Raw genomic sequence first — 18,646 nt, 5'->3', positions numbered from 1 at the left:
ATCCCAGTTTTGAAACTAACAAAAATCCATTTGTTGGGGGGGGGGGGGGGGGGTTGCTCTGTTTTGTGTTTCTGTTCTTCCTGGTTTGGTATTTCCCAGAATGCAATGCTTTCTCTCATGTGATCATCACAGCCTCCACCCATTACGGTCAGTAAAATTAGTGCAGCAGCTGCTTCTGGCCGGTCAGAGATGGTGAATCACTCAGGGGATTGGAGGATCCAGCCCCGCCTCCTGTGACATCACGCCCTGCCTCCTGTCTGCATCATCAGCCTGTGCCTAGCAAACACACACAATGTGAGACAGAGGCATGGAATATTTGTCTCCTAAGGTGGGAGAGCAGTGGGAGCAGGAGACAATGTGAATTGGCACAGAGGCCATTTTTTTTCACTTCCTGGATTTCTATCAGCTACCAGTGTGGCAGAATCGTACAGATACGGTAATACACTGTATAGATACATCTATATAACTTTTAATGTACTTTTAATAGAAAACAAGTTTTTCTTATCCAGAGTTCCCCTTTAAAGACAGACTTCCTTAGTAAAAAAATATATAATAATAAATAATAATACCATTATACTTACACGTTGTGTATCCACTGTTATCGGTTTATTTAGCCCTAATGGATTTAGCTGATGTGCATGTGGTAATGTAGATGTGTGAAACAGTTAGGGTAGTATTACACTGGACAATTTTTTGTCGATTAACAATTAACAATCTCAGACGACCGCTATGACAAATGATCTTAATCGTTCACCCTATCACACAGGATGATAATCGTTACTTGGTCGTTCTTGCACTCGTTTTTTCCTGGCCGATAGACTATAGAATGAGTTATTACACCGAATGATGTTCGAACGATTAACGATAATAGGTCCAGATTCTATCAAACGATCAACGATTTCTCGTTGGTCATTTAATCATTGCCTCCTATTATATGTAACGTTTATCGTTCAAATCTGAACTATCGATTTTTTTTGAACGATAATCGTCCTGTGTAATAAGGCCCTTATTCTCTGAGCAGTGGTGTAGTGTGCCAGTAATTACAAGACACGCCAGTAAGCCAACAAGACAAGTACCACACATGGGCTGGCTATTGGCTATATAGTGTGCCAGAAAATGTATGTACAGTAGCAGTCACTAATGTCAGACTCCCTGCTCCTGTACAGTACTATATACACTGTATGTATCATCACTCACTTCACATTTTGATATAACAGCACCTGACCCATGAAATGTTCACTTACTGTATGCATCTCCAATCACTTTACAAGTGACAAACCAAGTAAGGGAGATAAATTGGTCAGATTTGCACCCAGGTTGACCGTCCCTCTGCCCATCCTCGCTACACAACATCATCAAATCATTTCAGTGCTCTAAAGAAGGACAATGTAATCCATAGACCAGGTTTTATTTAATTCTAATGTACTATTTTTCTCAGAAAATTGGAGTATCTTAACTAAGAACTTATTCTTTTGAACTAACACCCCATAAAACTTACAGAAATGGTCTCATCACAAAAAACCCAGTGATCGGGCTCACAAGACCCAAAGTAAACTTGGCCAGGGGAAGAATCAGTTGGCAGATCATTGGCCATACATTAAGGGACTAATGAAATGGCTTCTGTGAAGATGAAGAAGAAGATGAAGAAGAAGAAGACGAAGACGAATAAGATAAAGACAAAGAAGACGAAGAAGACAATGACGAAGAAGAAGACAAAGAAGAACAAGACAAAGAAGAAGTAATAATTAAAATAATTAGTAGTAATAATAAAGGACATATTTCTATGCTAATATCTGTGTTGTGTACTACAAGTAAGTACAATGATCTGTTATTGGAGACTAAATATGCTGAGAAACTATCCCCTTGACACATAGTAAGCGAATTAAACTTTGCATAAAGATTAATTAAAACTGAGTCATTGGGATGTCCAGGAAGCCTTCCGATCTATTATCCGGTGGACTGAAAACTACTCATAACCAAGAATTCTATTCAGAAAGGGAGTATTTTTTGTAACTTTTCAGCTTCATACACAGAGCTGTACTATAATAAAATGCGAAACACATTCTTGCACGGACTAGGAACGTGACTGGGAATAAGTATTGTTACAACCACCATCACATTAGGAGTATAAACTGCACAAAGCATAAATGCTGAGGTAATTTCAATGTGGATTATGTAAATTTATTTTAAATGTAACTGGCTTTTTAGAAAAGTTTTTAGAAGCTATAAAAAGGTAGCGATAAGCATAACTCAAGCATGTTCGGCATTTAAAAAATGGTGGCGGAAGAAGTTTGGTGTTGCCCCAGAGAGTCTAGAAAAACATGTATATAGTCTATGGCTGTATCCATGTTTTTCAGGCAGCCTCAGGGTTGTATCCAACTTTAGCAGCCACCAGTAATCAAATGCTGAACTCGAACATACTTGAAGTTTGCTCAACTTTATTCTTCAGCCAGCAGTATTCAAATGGCAGAAAATCCGGCTTGAGCATGCTCATCTTTACTTTAGAGCTGTCAAAAGTTTTCATCAGTAGGGGGCTATGCGCAGAGACCCCCATAGATTGGGGGAATGTTAAGACCCTGACCCATTAATAGAATGAACAGGGAGAGAAGCATGTGGCTAAGGGCACTTTCACTTGGGCTGACAGGCTACAGCAAGTGAGCACTGATCTCTTAAAGCAAGGATGGGGAATAGGGATGGTCCGAACCTGGTTCGGACGGGGTTTGTACCGAACCCTCCGCGATGATTACCGCTGTCTGCCTGCTCCGTGCAGCGGGCGGATCCAGCGGGAGGAAAGCCTGGAAAACTGGGATACAGCCATAACCCATAGGGGGTCCTGCTGCTGTATCCCTGTGGACCATCCCTAATGGGGAACCTACGGCCCTCCAGCTGTTAACGCTTTGGCTGTCCAGGCATGATGGGAATTGTAGTTCTGACTAATAATCCATGTTCACAAATCATCACTGATAGTGTCTCAATCACTCCCAGATCTTTTTGTGGAAACAGATTTTCAACAATTTTACCTGTTGAGTGGGTTGTTTTCAGATAGCAAAGACGACTCTTTCACACGATTCATCACGTCGTCTAAATTCAAATAGTTTATTGAAAAAAAAAAAAATGGCCACTCAAATTCGTTAAATCATCAATTGAGCGATTTATCAACTCAGCACAATCTGCACGACATGTCAATCTCCACACAGATTTCAGTGGGTTTTTTTTGTTTGTTTTTTGTAACAGCATGTAGATTTTTTTTAAAACTTCTACCCTAAACAGTGCTCATTTTCTGCAGTCATAGGCCACATGTAATCCTACCTTCTAAAGAACTAATAAATAGCCTAGCGTAAAAAGATTGCCCCTAGACAGACTCTAGGTGAAAATACAAAAACAAGACATTGTGGCACGCTGCTAAATGCTCATTGCATAACCTATCGGTATGTTTTTGGAATGTAGGAGCAACCCGGAGTACCCAGAGGAAAGCCACATAAACACGGTGAGAACATACCAACATAGGCAGATGAAGTCTCTAATCTGATTTGTACTCTGGACCCCAAAGCTGCAAAGCAACAATGCAAACCACTGAGCCACTGTGGAATAGGAATGTTTCTAATAAGAAATTAAACAACCAGACAGAATATTTTAATGTGAAAAGTGCCAAATGGCAGGGATACTGTGATTGTGCAAAGCCTAGTCTGACAGCTCTGGCTACAGTGCCAAGTTTCTGTTATATGATCCCGATACGAGTGCCAAGTGGCTCTGGTGTCAACAGCCGGTCGTTTGGTTCTGACCCTGATGCAAGTTCCATCTCTGGTGGCATCAACACACAAGGGCATGTGCAACTGTCAAAGGATACAGAGAGCATTGAGATAGGCGCTCTGTATGGCAACACACAAACGTTCCAAAGTTTCCATAGTAAAGACCCAAAAGTACTCCACTGGGCACAGCATTCTCCTATTGGCACAATGGTTATTTGGAGACTCTCTCTGTGTAATGGCAAGCTCTAAAGCTGGTTTTCCCAAGCCTGTAAGTAACTTTCAGAAATAACAGGTGATGTTCTGCCACATAATACATAAAACCCCAAAGGCACAAGAAAGTTACTATAAGATTCTGACACAATGGTACAGAGTTCCCACATCTCTCCACAGATGGTATCCATCGATTCCCGACACATGCTGGCGCTCCTGGAACAACGAGGGAACTATGGCTCATATATGGTGGGGGATGCCCTGTCTCAAGCCCTTTGGACAACTGTTTTCCAGACCATTGCTGAGATCACGGGAGTCACAGTCCCCAACACATCTGAAGTTATCCTTTTATGTTCCCCATGGCCAAATCTAAATACACAAAATTACTTAGCCCATTATCTACTGAAAGCGGCCAAAACTGCCATCCCCAGACAATGGAGGTCCATGGACCCGCTAGCCTTGGAGAATGGGTTCGCGGAAAGATCCCATACCCAACATATGGAGGACCTGCTGGCTACTTCCCCTTCTAAAGTGTATATATATATATATATATATATATATATATATATACACACACACACAAAATATTATATATATAATTATTATATATATATATATATATATATATATACACACACAAAATATTATATATATATATATATATATATATATATATATATATATATATATATATATATATATATATATATATATATATATATATATATATATATATATATTATATATATATATATATATATCTCCACCTGGTGTTCTTGGCTTCTCTTCCAATCATCTCCCAGATACTGCACTCTTACCTGCTAAGGCCTCTCCACTGGGTTTCCTTATCGTCTCCTAGCCTGTTCTAGACTTGTCCGACCCCAGCTCCCTTTTTTCCCTCTTCTCTCTCCTTCTCCCCTCACCTGTTATTGCCTTACTGTCTTAATTCTGACACCATCTGTACACTAAGTACACATAGTTTTCATCCATCTGGCATCAAAGTGGCTATGTTTATTTCTTTACTAGTTATGTATGATTTGACATGTCACCCCCCTGACTTTATGGTATGTTTGGGATCTTCTCGCAATCTTATGTCTCACTTGCATTCTAGATTGTGTTCCATGATATATTTAATAAAATACTTTACCTACAAAAAAATAAAATGCTCATAAAGACAAAATCAAATTATTAAAAGGGTTGGCCACTTTATAGTAAAATTGTTTAGTATACAGAATTAGTAACTGCACTCACTGTATATACTGACAGTAGGTCCCTGTGTACCTCATAGAGCTAATATAAGACTTCCCTCCCCCAGGCTGTGATGCCCTGCTCTGTGGTGAGTCTGTCCATAAGATGACTGACATGAAAAAGCATGTGACCATGCCCCACCCCCCAGTATCCTCCACTGAGCCTGCATATACCTATGCATATATAAGGACACTGGAAGCAGGGCATGGTCACATGCTCCTCCATGTTGGCCATCTTAAGGACAGACTCACCACAGAGCAGGACAGCGCAGCCTGTAGGAGGGGAATCTGATTTTCGCTCTATGAGGTACACAGGAAGCTGCTGTCAGTAAGTAATGTGAATACACTTACTTATACTACACACACAAAAAAAAAAAACTTTAACCTAGAACAAATTGCCAGTACTAAGGTCTAGTAGCAATATTCAGTAATACTGAACAGAATACTAGCAGCTGCCAATACCTGGAGATACATGCATGCAGGGGATCTGTGCACCATACATGGCTCCTAAGATGCTAATTGGGAAAAAGGATATGTTTATGGTATGATATGCTCATACCAGAATATAGGAGTAATAATATAGATCTGGAAGACATGACTTCATAACACAACCATGTGCTTTTAAGCAAAACAGAACATAATCTCCTTGTTCTAATAAAAATTTGGCAATAAAAACAAATTGACAAGAGAAATGCAAACAGGAAATATATTGATAGACATGGGAACTGGCAGGATGTGTATTTAGTATTTCTTTTGTCTTCGATGGAATGCGATATGGATCCTGTAATTTAGAATTGACACAAATTGACATTGTGTTATCTACAGGAGCATTGTTATTTCAATCTATTATACAATAAAAAAAATATTCTAATCCCAGACGAGCCCCCAAACCTCTAAAACTCACAGGTAAATATGTGCTTAAAAGGGGATATACAAGGAAGGCCTGTCCCAGCTGATGGACTGGCAGCTCAGCCAATCAGTGACTGGGGCGGAGTCCCATCCCACCCTAGTCACTGATTGGCTGAGCGGCCAGTCCATCACTGTCAGTACTGGATATCCCGGAGCCCAGTGGGGGACTTCCTGCTCACCACGGGCACAAGGAGAGGCAAGTTCGTACTTATCAATTTCCCCCCCTGCCAGATTTTATAAATTGACGGACTTCTCCTTTAAATGTTCCCGTAATGATCATGTTGGATAGATAAGTAATAAACATCCAACACTTTAATTCTGATAGCCCCCATGACATTAGAGAATGAACAGCCAAAGACGTAAGACCATTCATCCACAGCTAAGACAGGCAAACCTGAGAGCCCAGGAAGTCCCTCTTCAACGAACGTGCATTGTTTTCAAAGAAAAGCCCAGCAAGAAATCATGTGGGAAACAGTAAACATTTAAAAAGCAGCTTAAAAAAAAAATTAAAAAGTAAAATAAATATTACAATATTCTAGAACGGACAGGAGAAAAACAAGAAGATGCATTGGGGCTATGCGTTCTCTTCTGCTGTCAACATTCATATTCATACTCCATTGGAATGTTTGAAAAGAACTTTAGCTATTGGTGTAGAGTCACAGATGCCAAGAAGGAGGTCAAATAATTCCACAAAATTACACAGTCAAGAAGAGGGGGGGGGGGGGGGGGGGGAGAAAAAAAAATAAAAAAATCGGTTGCCCAGAGTAAATTAAAACCAGAATTGTGTGCAAGTTCACACAACGCCGAGCACTCATGTAACCACTACACATACTTTTTTACGAGTTAACATCTGCAGCCAAACATATGCTGTTAAAGATATGTCAGCTTATAAACATGAATGACGCAAGCCCTTACTAAGCAGCAGAGTAATTGGAGGATAAGAGGGAGCGAGATGGCCTCAGAAACAGATGTGTCCGCTTATTAATTTACAAGCTTAAAAAAGGGGAACAAGTAAGGAGGTAAACTTTTAACCCCTTTATTTTATGTACATTTCAGCAAATTTTCCAGGGGTTTTATGGAAGGACATTTGTGAATCAGATTTCAATGATCATTTCTACTTTTAAGAGTCATTGTCAATAAAAATTACTTTTGACACATCTAAAAGGTTTTCAACGCAGTGGGTCTCAGTGGTCAGATAGCTGGGGAGAGAGCACGGCAGTAGAGATGAGAGAACCTGGAGCATGCTCGCGTCCATCCGAACCCGAACTTTCCGTATTTGATTAGTGGTGGCTGCTGAACTTGGATAAAGCCCTAAGGTTATGTTGAAAATATGGATATAATCATTGGCTGTATCCATGTTTTCCAGACAACCTTAGAGCTTTATCCAAGTTCAGCAGCCTCAGCTAATCAAATACCGAACGTTCGGGTTCGAATCGACTCAAACCCGGTTCGCTCATCTCTATTTATGATCCCGATGATTAGCTTGTAGATGCTGCGGCAACAGCAGCATCTATAAGAAGAACGGAGGGAGAAGTCTCCCTCCGTTGACCATCAGGGCTCTGCGAAGCAATAGTTGAGTCCAGATGGTAGCTATGATAGGCCTCCAGCGCCCTAACGTCTGATCTGCTATGCCTGCCATGGTTAAGCAGAGACTGTCTGCTATGTCTGCCTGACAGGCATAATACACTGCAGTGCAAATTGGCACTGCAGTGTATTATATATCTTGTCATTCAATCAGATAATACATTAAAGCATCCCAGAGCTATAACTTGCCAAGAAATACCGGATTACAAACTGGGAAAGGATGCCCATCCAGAACTGCTGCAGGCATCATGGCCCAGCAGCCATTGATGAAGAAGACAACTACTCCCCTTCCTATGGTTTGTTTGTCTTTAATACAGCTTTGTATCTGTGATTACCCTTCCATTCCCTTCTTTTCCATTCCCTTTGCCATATAGGTAGTAATTTATGTCGTTTAACACATGAGCTTTACTAGAATGTTGTTGTAGTGACCAGGGGCGTTGCTAGGATACATGGGGCCAGTGGCTGTCTGGGGTTAAGCGGGGGGCTGGCAGCTGTGCGGGTTCAGGGTAGGACAGGGGCTGTTTGGGGTGGTGATGGTGCTGGTGTGTACAATCCCACAGAAGCAGACCACGCTTTACCGGGCCCCCCCTGCCGCACAGGCCCCATAGCAGTTGCATGTTCCGCCTCTATGATAGCTATGCCAGTGGTAGTGACATTTGTAGCTGCATACAATTGCAGCTTGTAATATGCTCCTGTATTAAATTGTATATTACTTATATCGTACCATTCTCTCAGCATGTGCTGCATCCCAGTACACCAAATATTTTATTAACAACCGACTGTGATTAAAAGCCTTTAATCAAAACAAAGAATCTACTTCATTCTGAATTAAATTCTAGCTTGGTTAATAATCTGATAATCCCCAATCATGTTCCAAGGCTCCTTAAAGTAGTTATCCAAAAGAGGAAAAGGTCCTACTTATTCTGGTCTCAGACGCTAGGCTTCCTCAGATAATAATGTCTAGCATTTGTAAAGAGCTATAAACAGGGCTGCCAGACTACTTAGGGCTCAACAGGACTTCGTATCCTGATTTAGGAGATATAACTCTTATGTTAGTCCTTCGCTCCAGCACTAAGATATAAGTTTTAGATGCTTTATACAAAAGCCCAGAGTGGGTGTTTACTTCCAGGCATTAGGGTTTTAGTTAGGACAGGAGGGGCTGAATGCTTTAAAGCTTTTGCAGCCCAGAGGAAATCCCTATTCTTTAAAACTTCTAAGGCTATTTCTCAGCGTTGGAGTGACATACTGAAATAAAGAGTTCTCTCTCCAGATTTAGGTTTCTCCAGATTTGGTGTAAGAACCTATTGTACACTGCCTTTACTGACCGTTCTGCTTTAAGAAACTGTGCAAGCTCTGTGCGCAGGGCTCTGTTGTGTGTCTGAGCTCTTATCAGGAGATGAGGTGGTGACGTCACGCAATCATTTAGAAAAATATAAACCGATTTTACCAACAATGGAGTATAAAGCTGCCAAACAAAACCTTATGGGAAAGAAACTTCTACAATAATAATATGAAGGAACATTCCCATTCATTAAAAATATTAATTCAAGCTCCTTTATTCGGAAAGACAAATATAAACAAAACATTACATTTTCTGGCGTCTAAAAAGCTTCCAGAGATAAGATGGCTCACAAAAACACATTCTAGCTGGACAAACAAGGTTCAGAAAACTAACCGAAAAGGACGCATGGTATTTTCAAGTTCTTTGCCAGAAGCAAATCCGAATTTCATAATTTATGGGCTATAAAATTTATTTAAATTTGCCTTATTTTTACCCTCTTAAGAACACAGCAGATTTTGGCTTCATGGACACAGCCACACAGTGTTTTTGTTTTGTCCTTGCCATAATTTTTATATCGTTATTTTGTAGATCAGTCATTTAGCTACTTTTTAAAAACTTTTTTGACAAGTAAATATGCGGAAATGTCCCTATTGTGACTTTAACAGTTATTCCATCTTAAGGGTTGTTTAGGGCTCTTTTTTTGCACTGTGATCTTTACTACTATTAAAAGATTGCCTTGCGCTCAGCAGCAGATGCTATTCCGTCATTGATCCTCTTAAATGCTACAAACTGCTACCAATCGCAGCATTTAAGGGTATATGCACACTGAGGAATAGGCGAGTAATTGAAGAGGAATCTGCTCCTAATTTCAGTTTGAAATTCCTCCCACAAAATATGTACAGAGCAATGTCCTATTGTGTTCAATGGAATTTCTGCTCTTTTGTTCACACTGCAGAATTTCCAAGCAGAATTTTCTGCTGCAGATCTGCTTTCTGCCCAAAGAATTGACATGTTAATTCTATGAGCGGATTCTGCTAGAGGAGTCCTATAGAAGTCAATGGGGGGTTAAATTCTTCTTGAATTCTGCTAGTATTCCGCTCAAATTCTGCCAGGGCTTGAACAGGCGGACGAATTTCAAGCAGAAAACTTACCTCTTCAATTTATTACTGAATACTCACCTATTCCTCAGTGTGAACGTAACCTAGGGTGGGTTCAGACTACAGAATCTGTGTGAAGAAGTTCCTGCAGATTCCGTCTTGTACCTGCTCTCAGCAGCGCGCATCTACGACAGTCCCATAGACACCATTCTATGGCCGGGCCGATCCTACCATCCGCCGAAAGAATTGACATGTCAATTCTTTTGGAGGACGGTGAAATTCACCCACCTACAGAATGGTGTCTATGGGACAGGCAGATATGTGCGCCGCCACTGCGAGCAGGTACGAGTGGGTATGAGCGATAAAATCTGCCGGAACTTCTCCACGCAGATTCCGTAGTGTTAACCCACTGTAAGAGGGTAATGGCTGACATCAGCATGATTGCGGATGTCGGTCATTAACAGTGTCAGCTGCTAAAAGCACCCAACATTCACTGTCAAGCTCATAAGCTCGCTTCATAGATGCTTCAATAGAAAAAGCATTCTTTACGCCATATGTCTAATTAAGGCAAGATTAAATGGCAGTGTAACAATAGTGTGAGCGCACAGAGAAGTGTTAAGGCAGAGAAGAGGACATAGCTATAGTGTGAGGCCTTAGGTTCAGCACAAATTAAAGATAAAATTGAAGGAAAAGAAACTTTTTCCCCATGAACAACAAAAACATGAAAACACTAGAAAACACAAACCAAGTGTGCCCCCACAAAAAACGTAGCCCTTATACAGCTACACTAGCAAATAAAGTTATGACTATAACAATTTATCGAAACAAAACAACTAAAACCATTGGTTGCATCCTTAAAGGAGAAGTCCGGCAAAATTTTTTATTAAAATATTGTATTGCCCCCCAAAAGTTATACAAATCACCAATATACACGTATTACAGGAAATGCTTAAAGGTGCTTTTTTTCCCTGCACCTACTACTGCATCAAGGCTTCACTTCCTGGATAACATGGTGATGTCACTTCCTGGATAAAATGGTGATGTCACGACCAGACTTCCAGAGCTGTGCGGGCTGTGGCTGCTGGAGAAGATGATGGCAGGGGGATGCTCAGTGTCCCTCCAGTGCCCTGTGTCCCTCAGTGTCCCCCTGCCATCATCCTCTCCAGCAGCCACAGCCCGCACAGCTCTGGGAGTCGGGTCGTGACATCACCATTTTATCCAGGAAGTGAAGCCTTGATGCAGTAGTAAGTGCAGGGAAAAAGCCCTTTATAAGCATTTCCCGTAATAAGAAGTGTATATTGGTGATTTGTATAACTTTTGGGGGGCAATACAATGCTTTAATAAAAATTTTCGCTGGACTTCTCCTTTAAAGAATTATGCATAAAATACCCCACAAAACCAAGAAAAAAGATGAAATAAAAGTATGTTTTTTTCCACATATTGTCTTCGTATTGTTCCCAACAGATAAAGGAGTATTCTGGTCACTGAGCACATCTGTAAATAATAGCTCCCGCAATCTCATTAACTTGTTTTGTCTCGTAACCATGATAAAACAATCCAGGCCGTGACTAGTCGTCCCGCATTATGTTTCTTGAATTCATGATTTAGAACAAGGTCTGTTATTCTTACCTGCCTGGTAAATATCTATGAGTAATCCTTTTTTCCATCGTCTCATCAGCCGCATAGATTGAACCCTTTTCACTGCTCAAGATGCGTCGCTCCATTATGGTCTGCTGAGTGGTTTGGCTGTCTAATCACGATATATACAAGTCCGACATTCATTTACAAATGGAGCTGATTTTTCAACGTGTGTCATTTTTTCCAGAGTCTGTTTTCCATGTGACTCCGCTGTATTTGGACTTATTCCACAAAAAGGCACAAGGAACAAATGTCATACACATGGGGACCATTTGCAGTGTCATTCTTGCTTAAGGATGTTATCTTATAAAGAACATCCCTCGGTAAATAGAAGCAAGCGGGGTTCCTATGTGCCTGGGGATCAGCTACATCTGCAACAGCCATAGTATACATGCCAGCCGCCATACACTTTAGAGAAAAGTGGGTTGATCCCATTAGTTTAGGTGGATACTTGTTTAGGTGAATACTTGTGTTGAGTATCTCTCAAAATGGTTGGCAACATTATCCAAACCCTTTGGCTGCAGAAGATGGATGTTACCCTAAGGGGTCCTGGAAAACATGGATACAGCCACAGACATCCAACTTCTGCAGGAATCAAAAGCAGAGCGTTTGGTTTGGATAACATTGCGGAACCCAAAGGATTTTAATAGGTTCGCTCAACACTAGTGGAAATGGCCAACTATCCAATGTGCAAGCCAGATCTATCTAAAGAAGGATTAAGGATTAACTCTTATTTCCTTAGAGATAGGCTGAAGCTTTCTCTCCTTTGCCTATAGAAAACACATACACACTCAACCACACTAAGCACAACTGCATATGGGAAAAAGTAGAAGGGAAGTTCTTGGCTCCAAACCAGTTCATGATCGGCTCAACCTGTAGTGTGCCAGCCATTAATTGGCTAAACGGGAAAGTCCAACATCTTGACAGCTGTGTTGTTGGGCAAGGGGGGTGAGGTATAGGGTTGTTTTCTATGTAACAGTTTCCTGGGCTAAGATTGATAAGGGGGGGGGGGGGGCAACATTCTCTGGAATACCCATATACATATTGTTTTTATGGTAAGAATTTGTGGTAATTTTTTGAATTTTTATATTTTTACTCTTTATAGTTTAAAATAATCCTGATATCTAGCAATTTTTGTTCTTACCACTGGGACTATAACTAAGCTGAGACTTCCTGTCCTGTCTTTAGTGATAGGAAGAGATCTGTGCAGCATTGCAGCATCATGTGAGACCAGTGGACAGAGGAGATAATAGTAGCTCCCTTTGGAATTACATTTTCAAAGGTCACAGAGTACACTCAGTGATGTTTAAAATTCATCTCAAGGGGACAGAGTCTGTCTGTTGTCGTCTATGTCCATGAGTCTTGCTATAAAGCATGTCACAATATGCTGTTAATAACATGCCAGGCAAGGTGGCAGCCCCTATAACAATGTACAAATAGTGAAATAAAATAATATGACAGTCAAAAAATAAAAACAGACTAGAATAAAAGAACAAGTTTTTATTTCTGACACTAATCCATAATAGAAAATGTAGGTGAGACATTATTGATAGTGATCTAACAGTGACTATAAACTTATGCAGTAGAGATGTAGCCCGGCGGCACTTAAAATGTAGTTGCATCTCTTAAAAAAAAATTACAGGACAAGGAATAGAGTCTCTGGTTCAATTTCTATAGGATATCACCAAGATTTTTTATTGCAAATCTGCTGTGTTAGCTAGTGATACATGGCCAGCTCTTATAAACAGGTAGAACTACTATCCAGGAAATAGAGCACGGCTGGCAATTTGGTGGTGACTAGAGATGAGCGAACCTGGAGCATGCTCGAGTCGATCCGAACCTGATCGTTCGGCATTTGATTAGCGGGGGCTGCTGAACTTGGATAAAGCCCTAAGGCTATGTGGAAAACACGGATATAGTCATTGGCTGTATCCATGTTTTCCAGACAACCTTCGAGCTTTATCCAAGTTCAGCAGCCCCAGCTAATCAAATGCCGAACGTTCGGGTTCGGATGGACTCGAACCCGAACCCGGTTCGCTCATCTCTAGTGGTGACCCAAAAGATATAACTAAAGCACTGTTCACACCTCACTTGTCTTTGTGATGTTCCATCACAGCAGAAGAAAAGTTATCCTGACGTGTCAGATCTGATGCCCTATGGACCTCAAGGACTTATAATGGCTTCTGCTGAGATCTACCCTAATGTCTGTCTTTTAAAATAAAGAACAATCCATCACGCTTTGCTATTCTGTCAAATAGAGTCTCCTACACAGATGTGGACAAAGCATAAAAAACGTCACTGAAAACGGGATCATATTGAACTACTGATATTACACCTGCAGGATACAGTCTGGCCCTGTGATGTTGGGGGGAGAATAAGGTGTCAGGTAGGTAAACCTAAAAGGTGCTTGTGTTCACACTATGTTCACGCTGAATAAAACAGGTAGAATTCTGTGGCGTCACTTTCTGCCGGTCTCAGTGTCCCATAGCCAGTCTATTGGAGAGCGCGTGCTCCTCCTCTGCAGCCGCCGCTCTCCGCTCAAAGAAATGACATGCTACTTCTTCGAGCAGAGAGCGGCGGCAGCGGAAGAGCGTGCGTCCTCTCATCCACTCACACAGGGACACTGAGCACGGTGGGATTCCACCGTTTTTGCTCAGTGTGAACATACCCTTAAGGTATGAAAGCAAATAAGAACTATTGAATTGTATCAGATACTGAGATGATGCTTCTTAAGGCTGTGTTCACACACAGTAAAATAAAACCAGAGACCATCTTTACCAAGTGTCATTGCTAATCGCTGAGGCTGCCACACCGAGTCATATGTCAGTAAGAGGTTAAGACAAAAGTTGGACCGTAAATGAAAAGTAACACGTTCCATGAAGGTTTTATTTCAGTTCATACCTAAAAACAAGAAAAAGGAGCCAAAAGACTCCCACTTCCCAGAGATCAAAGCCCTGCTATAAAACCACTCACACAATACTAGAAACCATTATCCATTGGGCTCTTAAAAATAAGGCTTATTCCAAGAATCTCCAGGAAGCTGAAGCGATGCAGAAGAGATGTTTTTGTAGATTTTCAGATTGCAGAGCGGCTAAGAGGGGTTACCTGTCAGGGCATCCTTAGTAAATAAAGTAGTCACTATTATTGTGTACGACTACTACAAGCCCACTGATCTCAATGGGTACCATAATATTTCTTCTTGTGGTGCTATATGTACATTATACATTTAGGTTAAAAGGGTATTCCAATCTCAGATAATATACACTCACCGGCCACTTTATTAGGTACACCTGTCCAACTGCATGTTACCACTTAATTTCTAATCAGCCAATCACATGGCGGCAACTCAGTGCATTTAGGCATGTAGACATAGTCAAGACAATCTCCTGCAGTTCAAACCGAGCATCAGTATGGGGAAGAAAGGTGATTTGAGGGCCTTTGAACGTGGCATGGTTGTTGGTGCCAGAAGGGCTGGTCTGAGTATTTCAGAAACTGCTGATCTACTGGGATTTTCACGCACAACCATCTCTAGGGTTTACAGAGAATGGTCCGAAAAAGAAAAAACATCCAGTGAGTGGCAGTTCTGTGGGCGGAAATGCCTTGTTGATGCCAGAGGTTAGAGGAGAATGGGCGAGCTGATAGAAAGGCAACAGTGACTCAAATAGCCAACCGTTACAACCAAGGTAGGCAGAAGAGCATCTCTGAACACACAGTACGTCGAACATTGAGGCAGATGGGCTACAGCAGCAGAAGACCACACCGGGGGCCACTCCTTTCAGCTAAGAACAGGAAACTGAGGCTACAATTTGCACAAGCTCATCGAAATTGGACAGTAGAAGATTGGAAAAACGTTGCCTGGTCTGATGAGTCTCGATTTCTTCTGCAACATTCAGATGGTAGGGTCAGAATTTGGCGTCAACAACATGAAAGCATGGATCCATCCTGCCTTGTATCAACGGTTCAGGCTGGTGGTGGTGGTGTCATGGTGTGGGGAAAATTTTCTTGGCACTCTTTGGGCCCCTTGGTACCAATTGAGCATCGTTGCAACGCCACAGCCTACCTGAGTATTGTTGCTGACCATGTCCATCCCTTTATGACCACAATGTACCCAACATCTGGTGGCTACTTTCAGCAGGATAATGCGCCATGTCATAAAGCTAGAATCATCTCAGACTGGTTTCTTGAACATGACAATGAGTTCACTGTACTCAAATGGCCTCCACAGTCACCAGATCTCAATCCAATAGAGCATCTTTGGGATGTGGTGGAACGGGAGATTCGCATCATGGATGTGCAGCCGACAAGTCTGCGGCAACTGTGTGATGCCATCATGTCAATATGGACCAAAATCTCTGAGGAACGCTTCCAGCACCTTGTTGTATCTATGCCACCAAGAATTGAGGCAGTTCTGAAGGCAAAAGGGGGTCTAACCCATTACTAGCATGGTGTACCTAATAAAGTGGCCGGTGAGTGTAGTTATACTCGTAGTGCTCATCAAGTTAAATATTTTTGTAAATACATTCATTTAGTAAGCTTTCCTCCAAATCGCTGACAGCTCATTGTCAAGGTTATTGACCACCACTCTGCTCTAAAAGCAGTAATCTGGCTGATATATAATTTATTTATTACAGTACATATACGCTATATCTCTACACATCTACATTATATCAGTCCGAACGATGCTTTACGAGCAGAATGGTGGTCGGGAACCTAGACAAGAGGCTGTCAGCAATGGGAGGAAAAGAGCAGGGGAGTAGTAGTCAAGTTTGCTAAATGAATGTATCTACACGTATAACTTAAATTGTCTGTTAAAGTTGTTGACACTGTCCATACATTATACCGGGCAAAGGATGAATGATCTTTCTGCGAATATTCTAGTAACGTTCTGAGAATATTCTTTTCTGAAAAAGCATTTGTGAACAAACAATCCTTTGTCAAACTATTGCCCAAATCTTTCCAACATGGCTGACCAGCATGGATAACAGAGACAAATAGACTATATTAAATGGGTTGGATGCCTCCAGAAGATGAACAATGGACCAATAATAATAATACAAGTATATTAGATTGTGGGTGTAAAATCTACATAGTAACATCAATTATTATTACTCCATGTACTCACCCACTGTATGTCGGAGCTCTTCACAGTGACTTATGTGCGGCAATCTCAACATCTCCTTCCATTTCTTGCTGCGTCCATTCCTTTTGCCTCCTCCACCTGTCGCAAAAAATTCATTATATTTTTATATCCTGTATACAGTACGTGAACACAAAAAACAATGTGACAGGTAAACAATTTTACTCCATCGACTGAACTGAATATATACAAGACCATCAAACAAACCAGATAGTCACATACATAGAAGAAAAGAGGGCAAAGACATAGTAATATTTAGTCTAGGCATTATGGTGCTGGGATTTACCATTTAGGACCAACAGACCTAATATAGTGTATGTTAATTACATGTCAACTGGGCCAGTTCTCTTCTCCTCTGTTAATGAACAATATAGCTCCACTGTAGAAGGGAACCCTGGGCAGGGTCTCACTGGTTCCCAACCAGTCAGTAGCAGAAAAGATGGAACCAGTAATGCCAGAACTGGGTTTCCCATTTTTCAAAAGGGTGACACGGCAAATCATGATGATAGATTATGTAAGGGTTCACATAGTTGTTTTTTTGTTTGTTTTAAATAGTACACTTGCACTTTTTCAGTTTTGTTAGCTAAATCCAGAAGCAGATTCAATGGGATTCAGAGCTATAAAAGGAAGGACTTCTACTACTCTTCCCAGCTGCATTGGCCTCTGGACCCAAAAATGGCATCAGTGGTACTTGGACATTTTGCCCAAATAATTTGGCAAAATGTGAAGTACGTGCACTGTTACCATCACCACCAATAATTAAATTATTCAACCCCCTCCCTTAAAGAGGGTAAAGTATTCCCCCAGTGTTTCTCCCTTGCCCTTTCTGCAAAGGAAACTGTTGGACACTATAATTGGCTTGTGGATTTTACCACAGTTAAAATCCAGGGCAATGTGGATTCAGCCTCTAAGATTCGGGTAGAAAGCTCGGTATGAATCTCTGTGGGATCTGCAATGGTTGTCACTAAGCTTCGCCAGAAAGACAAATTACGCCTAAATGAATGGGTTTTGCAGCAAAGGCTCTCCTTAGTAGGTTCCCAATTCTTGGTGCAGCTTCGGGGAATGTTTATACATTATGCTTACTGGGGAGTAAATGGTTAATTTTGTGCTTTTGACCCAATAGTATTAGATCTGGTACTTGGCTGATTCCTCCAGCATGGAATGTGATGGGGGTGTAAGGAGGGGGGCCGAGTTAAGAGACAGACAGTCCTTTAAACCTTCCAAACCTCTGGCCAAACCCCGAGGGATTCTCGCAGTCTTGAGAAGGATCCCACCTCACAGAGAGTGTTCCTGCTCTTACGTTGTTTCTGTTCTTGCAGGAACAGTATCATTTACATTCTGAAAACCGCTTTTTCAACTACAGCCAGTAAAAACATTACAGCACGTCTCATGCCAAAATATTCCAAAATCAGGGGGGTGGGATTGTCTCCCCAAATGACCCCTTATTGTCTAATGCAGACATATCATTTTGTTGTTTTTTCTTCTTTACATCTTTATATATAAATTTTAAATTCCTTACTTATTGGTAGTTTTATACTGCAACCAAACTCCTTATATTCAGCACCAGAATGCATGAATATTCTACAAATTAATAATCCACAATTTAAAAGAAAAAAAAAAATACTGACATTTCTCATCACTGCAGAAGAGCTCTATACACTTTCTATACAACTTTTATGACAGATAGAGATTCTACAGAAATTCTATGACATTTTTATGACTTGGTTAGAGCAAAAAAAAACAAACCCTAAACTTACAGCACTGTGTCATACTTGCGTGGCCTAGAGTGTCTG

General features: G+C 41.1%; 1 protein-coding gene across 2 annotated transcripts in view; it reads right to left on the bottom strand.

Moving 5' to 3' along the window:
* The window catches only part of GRK4 (G protein-coupled receptor kinase 4), a 152,737-nt gene that overhangs the window by 76,000 nt on the left and 58,091 nt on the right, over positions 1 to 18,646 (bottom strand). For both annotated transcript variants that reach the window (XM_069977350.1, XM_069977351.1), the window contains exon 2: positions 16,839 to 16,934. In XM_069977350.1, coding sequence (XP_069833451.1) covers positions 16,839 to 16,934 — 96 coding nt within the window. The remainder of the gene's footprint in view (positions 1 to 16,838; positions 16,935 to 18,646) is intronic.

The sequence above is a fragment of the Dendropsophus ebraccatus genome, chromosome 7 (assembly GCF_027789765.1).
Source record: "Dendropsophus ebraccatus isolate aDenEbr1 chromosome 7, aDenEbr1.pat, whole genome shotgun sequence".
In the NCBI taxonomy this organism is placed as follows: Eukaryota; Metazoa; Chordata; class Amphibia; order Anura; family Hylidae; genus Dendropsophus; species Dendropsophus ebraccatus.
The sequence above is the reverse complement of the archived record's forward strand: the minus strand, read 5'-3'. Positions and strand labels throughout refer to the sequence as shown.